The sequence below is a fragment of the Zea mays genome, chromosome 8 (assembly GCF_902167145.1).
Source record: "Zea mays cultivar B73 chromosome 8, Zm-B73-REFERENCE-NAM-5.0, whole genome shotgun sequence".
Taxonomy (NCBI): Eukaryota; Viridiplantae; Streptophyta; class Magnoliopsida; order Poales; family Poaceae; genus Zea; species Zea mays.
In genome coordinates this window covers 100647089-100658638 of record NC_050103.1, presented here as the reverse complement: position 1 = coordinate 100658638, position 11550 = coordinate 100647089, and the positions used below count along the sequence as shown (strand labels likewise).

General features: G+C 49.1%; 1 protein-coding gene across 1 annotated transcript; it reads left to right on the top strand.

Moving 5' to 3' along the window:
- The first annotated feature begins 8287 nt into the window (after positions 1 to 8287).
- LOC103635602 (protein TRANSPARENT TESTA 1) lies at positions 8288 to 11112 on the top strand. Its single transcript, XM_008658016.2, has 2 exons — positions 8288 to 9229; positions 10360 to 11112. Exons 1-2 carry the CDS (start codon positions 8573 to 8575, stop codon positions 10885 to 10887), a joined length of 1185 nt encoding a protein of 394 aa, XP_008656238.1. The 5' UTR covers positions 8288 to 8572; the 3' UTR covers positions 10888 to 11112.
- The last annotated feature ends 438 nt before the right edge of the window (positions 11113 to 11550 follow it).

Here is an 11550-nt window from a genome sequence, read left to right as displayed (position 1 = left end):
CCAGGGGGTTGCTCCACGTACACCTCCTCCTTGATCGGCCCATTGAGGAAAGCGCTCTTCACATCCATTTGGTACAACCTGAAGGAATGGTGAGCGGCATATGCTAGCAAAATACGAATTGATTCTAGCCTAGCCACAGGAGCGAAAGTCTCCTCAAAGTCCAAACCTGCGACTTGGGCATAACCTTTTGCCACAAGTCGAGCCTTGTTCCTTGTCACCACCCCGTGCTCGTCCTGTTTGTTGCGGAACACCCACTTGGTTCCCACAACATTTTGCTTGGGACGAGGCACCAGTGTCCAAACTTCATTGCGCTTGAAGTTGTTGAGTTCCTCCTGCATGGCCAACACCCAGTCCGGATCCAGCAAGGCCTCTTCTACCCTGAAAGGCTCAATAGAAGAGACAAAGGAGTAATGCTCACAAAAATTAACTGATCTTGAACGAGTAGTTACTCCCTTGCTAATATCACCCAAAATTTGGTCGACGGGATGATTCCTTTGAATCGTCGCTCGAACTTGGGTTGGAGGTGCCTGAGGTGCTTCTTCCTCTTCAACTTGATCATCCTGTGCTCCCCCTTGATCATGTGCCTCCACTTGAGGTACCTGTTCGTCATCTTGGGTTGGGGGATGCACCATAGTTGAGGAAGACGGTTGATCTTGCTCCAATTGTTCCTGAGGCCGCACATCTCCAATCGCCATGGTGCGTATTGCGGCCGTTGGAATGTGTTCTTCATCTACATCATCAAGATCAACAACTTGCTCTCTTGGAGAGCCATTAGTCTCATCAAATACAACGTCGCTAGAGACTTCAACCAAACCCGATGATTTGTTGAAGACCCTATACGCCTTTGTATTTGAATCATAACCTAATAAAAACCCTTCTACAGCTTTGGGAGCAAATTTAGAAGTTCTACCTTTCTTCACAAGAATATAACACTTGCTCCCAAATACACGAAAATAAGACACATTGGGTTTGTTACCAGTTAGCAGCTCATATGAAGTCTTCTTGAGGAGGCGGTGAAGATAGACCCTGTTGATGGCATGGCAAGCCGTGTTCACGGCTTCCGACCAAAAATGCTCGGGGGTCTTGAACTCTCCAAGCATAGTCCTCGCCATATCGATGAGCGTCCTGTTCTTCCTCTCTACCACACCATTTTGCTGAGGTGTGTAGGGAGCGGAGAACTCGTGCTTGATCCCCTCCTCCTCAAGGAACTCCTCCACTTGAAGGTTCTTGAACTCAGACCCGTTGTCGCTCCTTATCTTCTTCACCTTGAGCTCAAACTCATTTTGAGCTCTTCTGAGGAAGCGCTTGAGGATCCCTTGGGTTTCAGATTTATCCTGCAAAAAGAATACCCAAGTGATGCGGGAAAAATCATCAACTATAACAAGACCATACTTACTTCCTCCTATACTTAGATAGGCGACGGGTCCGAAGAGGTCCATATGAAGCATCTCCAAGGGTCTTGATGTGGTCATCACATTTTTGGTGTGATGAGAGCCTCCCACCTGTTTCCCTGCTTGACAAGCTGCACAAGGTCTATCTTTTTCGAAATGTACATTAGTTAGACCTATCACGTGTTCTCCCTTTAGAAGCTTGTGGAGGTTCTTCATCCCCACATGTGCTAAGCGGCGATGCCACAGCCAGCCCATGCAAGTCTTAGCAATTAAGCATGCATCTAGACCGGCCTCTTCTTTTGCAAAATCAACCAAATAAAGTTTGCCGTCTAGTACTCCCTTAAAAGCTAGTGAACCATCACATCTTCTAAAGACAAACACATCTACATTTGTAAATAGACAATTATATCCCATTTTGCATAATTGACTAACAGATAACAAATTATATCCAAGCGACTCAACTAAAAACACATTAGAAATAGAGTGCTCAGATGAAATAGCAATTTTACCTAACCCTTTTACCTTGCCTTGGTTCCCATCACCGAATATTATTGAATCTTGGGAATCCTTGTTCTTGACGTAGGAAGAGAACATCCTCTTTTCCCCCGTCATGTGGTTTGTGCATCCGCTGTCGATAATCCAGCTTGAACCCCCGGATGCATAAACCTGCAAGGCAAATTTAGGCTTGGGTCTTAGGTACCCAACTCTTGTTGGGTCCTACAAGGTTAGTCACAATTGTCTTAGGGACCCAAATGCAAGTCTTATCTCCCTTACTTTTGGCCCCTAACTTCCTAGCAATTACCTTCTTACCCTTTCTACAAATGGTAAATGAAGCATTGCAAGCATGATATATTGTAGATGGTTCATTAACTTTCCTAGGAACATTAACAACATTTCTCCTAGGCATATTATGAACAACATTTCTCCTACCAACATTTCTATCATGCACATAGGAAGAACTAGAAGCAAACATGGCATGAGAATCAAAAGCATCATATGCATTATAACTCATATAAGCATTTCTAGATTGTATCTTGTCATGATACATAAAAGCATGGTTCTTTTTAGCACTACTAGCCATAGGGGCCTTCCCTTTCTCCTTGGTGGAGATGGGAGCCTTATGGCTTGTTAAGTCCTTGGCTTCCCTCTTGAAGCCAAGTCCATCCTTAATTGAGGGGTGTCTACCAATCGTGTAGGCATCCCTTGCAAATTTTAGCTTATCGAAATCACTTTTGCTAGTCTTAAGTTGGGCATTAAGACTAGCCAATTCATCATTTAATTTGGAAATTGAAACTAGGTGTTCACTACAAGCATCAATATCAAAATCTTTGCACCTAGTGCAAATCATAACATGTTCTACACAAGAATTAGATTTATTTGCTACTTCTAATTTATCATTTAAATCATTGTTAACACCTTTTAAAGTAGAAATGGTTTCATGACAAGTAGATAGTTCATAAGAAAGCATTTCATTTCTTTTAACTTCTAAAGCATAGGATTTTTGTGCTTCTACAAATTTATCATGTTCTTCATACAACAAATCCTCTTGCTTTTCTAGAAGCCTATCCTTTTCATTCAAGGCATCAATCAATTCATTGATTTTATCAATTTTATTTCTATCCAATCCCTTGAACAAGCTAGAGTAATCTATTTCCTCATCGCTAGAATCATCATCACTTGAAGAAGCATAAGTGGTATCCCGAGTACATACCTTCTTCTCCTTCGCCATGAGGCATGTGTGACGCTCGTTGGGGAAGAGGGATGACTTGTTGAAGGCGGTGGCGGTGAGTCCTTCATTGTCGTAGTCGGAGGAGGAGCAATCCGAATCCCACTCCTTTCCTAGATGTGCCTCGCCCTTGGCCTTCTTGTATTTTTTCTTCTTTTCCCTCTTGCTCCCGTGTTCCTGGTCACTTTCATTATCGGGACATTTAGCAATAAAATGACCAAACTTACCGCATTTGAAGCATGAGCGCTTCCCCTTGGTTTTGGTCTTGCTTGGCTGTCCCTTGCGACCCTTAAGCGCCGTCTTGAAGTGCTTGATGATGAGAGCCATCTCTTCATCATTGAGCCCTGCCACCTCAACTTGCGCCACCTTGCTAGGTAACGCCTCCTTGCTTCTCGTTGCCTTGGGAGCATCGGGTTGAGGCTCATTGATTGGACCGTTCAGTGTGTCGTCCACGTACCTCGCCTCCTTGATCATCATTCGCCCGCTTACGAATTTTCCAAGGACTTCTTCGGGCGACATTTTGGTGTACCTGGGATTCTCACGAATATTATTCACCAAATGAGGATCAAGAACGGTAAAGGACCTTAGCAATAGTCGGACGACGTCGTGGTCCGTCCATCACGTGCTTCCGTAGCTCCTTATTTTGTTGATAAGGGTCTTGAGCCGGTTGTATGTTTGGGTTGGCTCCTCGCCCCTTATCATCGCAAATCTTCCGAGCTCGCCTTCTACCAACTCCATTTTGGTGAGCAAGGTGACGTCATTCCCCTCATGAGAGATTTTCAGGGTGTCCCAGATTTGCTTGGCATTGTCCAAGCCGCTCACCTTATGGTACTCGTCCCTGCACAAGGAGGCTAACAACACAGTAGTAGCTTGTGCATTTCTATGAATCTGTTCATTAATAAAAATAGGACTATCCGAGCTATCAAACTTCATTCCATTCTCAACAATCTCCCATATGCTTGGATGGAGAGAGAACAAATGACTACGCTTCTTGTGACTCCAAAATCCGTAGTCCTCCCCATCAAAGTGTGGAGGCTTGCCGAGAGGAATAGAAAGTAAATGTGAATTTGAACTTTGAAGAATACGCGAATAATCGAAAGAAAAGTTTGAGTTAACCGTCTTTCGTTTGTCGTAGTCGTGGTCGTCGTTGTCCTTATGGGAAGAAGTGGACTCATCACTGTCGTCATAGTAGACGATCTCCTTGATGTGTCTCGTCTTCTTCTTCCTTCCATCTTTGCGTCTATGGCCCGAGCCCGAGTCGGTAGGCTTATCATCCTTAGGCTCGTTGACGAAGGACTCCTTCTCTTTATCGTTGATCACGATTCCCTTCCCCTTAGGATCCATCTCTTCGGGCGATTAGTCCCTTGTGAAGAGAATGGCTCTAATACCAATTGAGAGCACCTAGAGGGGGGGTGAATAGGTGATCATGTAACACTTAAAACTTAGGCCACAAAAACTTGGTTAAGTGTTAGCGCAATAACCGCCAAGTGGCTAGAGAGGAGTCTTCAACAAAACACAATAACCAACAAGAGATCAATCACAGAGATGGCACGGTGGTTATCCCGTGGTTCGGCCAAGACCAACGCTTGCCTACTCCACGTTGTGGCGTCCCAACGGACGAGGGTTGCAATCAACCCCTCTCAAGCGGTCCAAAGACCCACTTGAATACCATGGTGTTTTGCTTGCTTTTCTTAATCCCGTTTGTGAGGAATCTCCACAACTTGGAGCCTCTCGCCCTTACACTTGAAGTTCACAAAGAAGCATGGAGCAAGGGAGGGATTAGCAACTCACACAAGACACTAAGATCACAGCAAAAGCACACACACAAGACCCAGACTTAAGCTCAAGAGGCTAGCACACTAGAACGGAGCTCAAATCACTAGAATGTCGAACAAGTGCACAAGAATGAAGTGTGAGTGATCAAGAGTGCTCAAGGAATGCTTGGTTGTGTCCTCCATGCGCCTAGGGGTCCCTTTTATAGCCCCAAGGCAGCTAGGAGCCGTTGAGAGCAATCCGGGAAGCCATATCTTGCCTTCTGTCGACTGGCGCACCGGACAGTCCGGTGCACCACCGGACATTGTCCGGTGCAGATATCTTTCCTTATTTGACGAAGCCGACCGTTGGAGTCTGAGAGCCGTTGGCGCACCGGACACTGTCCGGTGCACACCGGACAGTCCGGTGCACCAATGTGACCGTTGGCTCGGCCACGCGTCACACGCGGAATCCTCGGTCGACCGTTGCCCCGGCTGGCTGTTGACTCACCGGACAGTCCGGTGAACCACCGGACAGTCCGGTGAATTTTAGTCGTACGCCGTTGATGGTTTCCCGAGAGCGACGAGTTCGCCTGTGAATGGCCCACCGGACAGTCCGGTGCACCACCGGACCGACCAGTGAATTTTAGCCGTACACCGCCGTCGAAGTCCCGAGAGCAGCCTGTTCGCCAGAGCCAGCCTGGCGCACCGGACACTGTCCGGTGCACCACCGGACAGTCTAGTGAACCCAGACTGAGCAGACTTTGGCTGAACTTAGCCATCTCTTCTCCAACTCGATTTTTCCTGTTTCCAACACTTAGACACAATACATTAGTCCATAAAACAATGTACTAAGTCTAGAAACATACCTTCTGTCATGATTTGCACTTTGTCCACCACTTTACACAAAGACACTTGTGTTGGCACTCAATCACCAAAATACTTAGAAATGGCCCAAGGGCACATTTCCCTTTCACTGGTACGCCGTGATCCCGATCATACTCCTCCCGGCGCCTTATCTCATTCTCATGTTGTCGGTCACGCGAAGCGTTGATGGAGCTCTGCCCGTCTCGTCGGCTGTTGATGGCATGACGCAGGTCGTTCGCAGGATGAGCGAGTGGTAGAAGGTGATTAGCTGCCTGAGTAAGCAATCGTTAGTAGCCTTCCGCATCTGGGGTTCGCGGGAGACCGTCAGCTATCTGTGCTAGTACTCCTCTGACTTAACTCGGCGTGTTCAGTGCTCGAGCAAAATCGGGGTATAGGTTCCGAGCGAGGAGAGGGTTCTCTCGCCGAAGCCTGGCGTCCTGCTCGTCTAGCTCTCGCTCCCGATCTTGAGCTTGTCGGCGATCGCGGTGGTGGGAGTTTCGCCTTTCTCGGTGCACTCGTTCGTCGGGAGTTTCTCCCACCTCTGAGGCTTTGTCTCGGGACACGGGCTGTGCCGGATCCCATTCCCTGGCTTCATGATGTCGCTGCACGTTCCGACGTCTGTTCCTCCATTGTCGTGCTTCACGCTGGGGAGGCTCCTCCCCTTGCATGGTAGGCTCATCGTCAGAGATGGGCGATGACTCCAATCTCCCCTGGATGAAGAGGATGTCGGGGTAGAAAGGGGCCAGCGCGACAGTGTTCTTCTTCCCGTCCTCCTTTGAGGGCGAAGGTATCAAAAAGGTGCCTCGATGTGTTCTCATTCCTTGACCCGGGACATTTATTTCCTTCTTCCGAGTGACCTGTGTCCACTCCTTAGTGGACGAGGTGGACAGTGGAGTTTTTCGGGTAAGCGAGACCCCGACCGGCCGATCTTTATTCTCTTGTGGGCTCCCGAACCTTGGTCTGCGAGGGATCATCTTCCCCCGAGCTGCGAGCGATGGCGCTATCCGTAGTCTTGCTCTGGCTTCCCTCGGGATTCCTGAGGAAGGCCTTTTCTCTGGTGGATCCACTACGCGGTGTATAGTCCCCTCTTCGTCTGCTATGCATGAGATGGTTCCAAAACGGAACATAGCTCCTATGCGAAGAGTGATCTTTTTCTTGAAGGTGATGCCCATTGAGCTAGCTTTGATCAACGACACACCCCCTACCTGACACGACAGCTGTCGGTGTCTAGTGTCCGACCGCACACCTAGGGATACCCTTGCAGTGCTTTTGGGTAGGACGGTGTTGTTGATTGTAGCTCGATGGTTCGTGCTAGGAGCACGAGAGAGAGAGGTGATTTTTTATAGGTTCAGGCTGCTTTGAGAGGCGTAATACCCTATTTCCTAGGGTGACTATGTATGCGTAGTGGGTTACAAGTGACGTCTCCTAAATGGAGAAGGGCCGATGAGATGAAAATGATGGGGTTCCCCCTAGGCCTTATATACACGACCATGAGACACTCCCTACATACATGGTGATCACATTCTTCTAGTATATCTCCTAACTAATAGCGAACCGACTTAGCTTATCTTAAGGAGAACCTGCCGAGTCCATCCTGGTCTATCCCTGACGTTCAAGGGCGCCGGGCGTGGGAAAGTCGGACGGTTCCTTGAGATTGCGCATAATCCACGGACGATCCGGGTACGGGCCCATCGCCTTCTTGAGTCGGCACATTTCACTTGCGGTCCTTTTTCCGGCCCAGTCAAGACGACCTTGTGGGACAACTGGTATGTGGCCCCCAAGCAAGGGTCTTTCACCTCCTAGTGGACTCGAGGGATATCTGTCCCCCACAGTACCCGACGCTGTACTCATCATATCAACCATATATCTTAGAAATCATAACTAATAGCAATAGGTTTATCAATCAAAACTAATTAATCAAAATCATACTACACAATATACGTAACAAACGAATCAGTGACATATTATACCTTCGTCTTTAATCTATACGGATCAAATCAAAGTTTTCAATCTCGAATACGAAGATTGCAGCACCTCTCGGTAGTATGGATGAAGAGGGAAATGAGGGTGGGAAATGGTCGGGCGTAGCTCTCGGCCAGGGAAGGATCAATTTATAGTGCTTTCTAGCTCGGCGTCAAGATCTGTGACGTGAAGCTAGGGTGTCATGTCGGCACCGCGTCAGTCATACCGTACCAACGCAACATGTATCTTAGCGACACGGTCTGTGATGCTGAGTAGAGGGTGTAAAAACGACATTAAGCCTTACGTGTGTCTAAACATCATTTTTTTAAAAAAAGGCTAAAATAAAAAAAAATCGCGCTAACTGGCTCCTGCTGGCCGTGTCTATCGTGCTCTAGGCATCACATACCGTCGGCACGCGACACCGATGCCCAGATTTCGCCGCTCTCACCGTTCACACGCGACAGCACGCTGCCTGCCTTGCTCACCTCGTGTCTTCGCGTGCGTGCGTCGACGACACCGGCCGCGTACGTAGTACCTGAGCCCTTCCAACCTTGAAAAGGCCGCGCGCGCACCGCACGCTCCAAAAGGGCGCCACCGCCATATAAGGAGAGCAACACCAACGGCGCACCAACCTCACCACTTCCATCTCCCTCTCGCCGGCCGGCCGGCCGCACACCCCTCGCCCGTTTCTTCCCGGCCGTGGCATGCACGCCTTGACATAGACGCCCCTCTCGTTCCTTCTTCTCCACACTACCAGTCACCAGACCCGGTACATACCCCAGGCCGCCCGCGGCTAAGACATAAAGCAGCGCACACTTGCGCCGCCGATCGAGGCATATCGTACAGGGCGACCGAGGGAGCAAACTGACCCGTCTATGGTGTTGAGGGCTTGCGCAATGGAGGGCACTTTCGGCGTGCCGTATTACGAGTGGCTCAAGCCGCGGTCCTCCTCTTCGACGCCGCCGCCATCGCCGTCGTCCTCGTCTACGTCCTCGACGACAGTCTCAGCACCATCGATCGACCAACTAGCCGCCGCCGCTGCCGATGTCGTCGTCCATGATGAGCGCGACGCCATGATGTGCTTGCCGCTTCTTGGCAGGCTTGAAGGGAGGGCGACGACTCGTGATCTTGGCCATAATCCGATCAAAGAAGAGGAGGCCGCCGGTGTTGACCTGAGCATCGGCCTGCCGGCGCCGGTAACTGGCGCCAGCGGCTACTGTTCTGAAGCGGCGCCTTCGTCGCCCGTGGACGAGGATGAGGATCTCGAGGAGGAAGAGGACGAGAAGGCAAGGAAACGTGACAGTGACGAGTGCAAGGTGGAAGGAGCAGGTGGAGAGCGATATCGCAGTGAGATGGTGGTGGTGTCCGGTGAGAGACCGGCCGATTACATGCGTGTGGGTGGGGAGGAGGGCATCGTCGGCAGCCGCGGCCGGCGGTACTGGATCCCGACTCCGGCGCAGATACTCGTCGGCCCGGTGCAGTTCATCTGCCATGTCTGCAGCAAGACTTTCAACAGATACAACAACATGCAGGTAACTTAGCTCATACATATATACCACCAATTTGGATTTTTAGTGCGCGGTTTTAATTGCCATCTCTCTCTCTTTTTTCTCAACACCCCCTTCCTCAATAATCAGAGTTATTTTCTGTTTCCAATTGTGTCGAATGCTTTCTCTTTTTTTCGCAAAAGGAAAGTTGCATGTGAAGGCTTCGCGTACAAGTGCTACTTGACTTCATTTAAATTAACCATTTGATTAATTAGTTAGCACTCTCAAGTGAGAGGGACAGAAAGTGCATTTAATTATGGTCACCAGTCCCCAGCTGCGCCTAAAAATTGAAGCATGTGGATCATGCATATTCCAAAGAAATTTGCACATGAGCTTTCCAATTGGGAAAGTAGCTATATGTTGCCTCGTCTTGCAGCGCGCGATCTGAAACATGCGATCGAGGTGGCCATAGGGCAAGCTGTGCTCGTAGAGTGTGTAATAAACTGAGCATGCATATGCATAGTAGAGACTAGAGAGACCAACAAAATGGCTGGCAGTAGTGGCATATCCTTGAATGCATGCTCAAGCCTTGCTGAATGGCCTATGTAGCATAGCTAGCAAGTGTTTCATGTGTACCCGCAAGGAATCATCAAATGAAAAAGACGCGAGGGAATTAACTGATTAAACCCCACTACCTAGCTCTTTGCCGACATACCCTACTTCATTCACACACATTTTCTCACTTCGGCAATGTTCGATTCTACCCTAATTTATATATATTGAAGAAGATTGAGGAAATTTTAATCCTTAGTAAGTTAAAATATCTTCCAATCCGTGGACTTGTTGGTTTGTCCATGAATAGATTTGGAATCGTTCCAGCTAATCAAAACTTATATAATTTATAGAATAGATCCAGTTAGGAATTGTTTCAGGTCTCCGTTCCATAAAAAACGAACGACAGCTTAATCCTCTCCAATCCATATGGATTAAAAATAACCGAACAAGTCCTTCATTGTCTCCAACATGCCGATAAGGACAAATACGCGTACGTACGTTCTAGCTAGTGCTGCAAGGAACATATATATTCGTCATTTATGTATCTATTATCTATACTATGTATGGCATCTCGACGCCGACGCATGACGATGGACATGTCGTGTTGCGCGTGCGTGCAGATGCACATGTGGGGCCACGGCCGCGAGTACCGCAGGGGCCCGGAGTCGCTCAAGGGCACGCAGGCGGCGACGCTGGCGCTGCTGAAGCTGCCGTGCTACTGCTGCGCGCCCGGGTGCCGCAACAGCGTGGCGCACCCGCGCGCGCGCCCGCTCAAGGACTTCCGCACGCTGCGGACGCACTACAGGCGCAAGCACGGCGGCGACAAGCGCTTCGGGTGCCGCCGCTGCGCCAAGCCCTTCGCCGTCAAGGGAGACTGGCGCACGCACGAGAAGAACTGCGGCAAGCGCTGGTTCTGCGCCTGCGGCTCCGACTTCAAGCACAAGCGCTCCCTCAACGACCACGCCCGCTCCTTCGGCGGTGGCGGCCACTTCTACGTCACGCCGCCGGGCCACCAGCAGGCGGCCGTGCCGCCGCTGCTCAAGCCCAAGGAGCGGATCGTCATACGCTTCGATCAGGCAGCAGCGCCATGGAATGGAGCCCACGCGCCCATATGCATGACAGACAGGTTAACAGCACCGCATGTATAGGGAATAGATAGAGTTCGTCATGCAGCATCTCAGTTCAGCTCGAACATGATTACGCGTATGCATAGTAGACGACGACGGCAATAAGACTCGAGACTCGAGATCCATCCAGGTTGCTTTGGACATGGAGGCTGTGAAGGAGGTGAATTTTCTGACCGGCTCCGAGTGATGTATTGTAGGAAGGAGTTAGTGCCATGCCAATGCCAAATAGAGTCTAAGAGTTTGTTTGGTTGGGCTGTGGCTGTGAAAAAAGTTATTGTGACCTGTGAACTATGAAAAAAGCTGTTGTGCGCTGTGAGCTGTTAAAAACTAAAAGTCGTTTGGTGAAAATCACTAAAAACTGTTAAAAGTTCTTCGATATATGTTTTCACATTTCCATCCGAAAGCCACTAAAAGCAGGTCCATGAGTGCTTTCGATTTTGCACTACGAGAAAGTCAGCTTTTAGAAAAAGTTGCTTCCTGGATACAACCCTTTGCTTTAGCTTTTGGCTTTTAGGGGACAAAAGCCAAACCAAACGTACCCTAATTATATGTTGGCCCGTCCATAACAGTAGATGAGGATGGGTTGGTTGGGCCGGGGTCTTTGGTGGTAAGGATGTCATGAAGCATAGCGATGTTGAGAGTGGGAGACAATCTCAAGCCTTATATTTGGTGAATAATGACCAA

Excerpts from the sequence above, each read along its gene's own strand:
- LOC103635602 (XM_008658016.2), top strand. The coding sequence starts at position 8,573 with ATGGTGTTGAGGGCTTGCGCAATGGAGGGCACTTTCGGCGTGCCGTAT. Across the intron at positions 9,230-10,359 it reads ACAGATACAACAACATGCAG|ATGCACATGTGGGGCCACGG; the intron begins GTAACTTAGCTC and ends GCGTGCGTGCAG.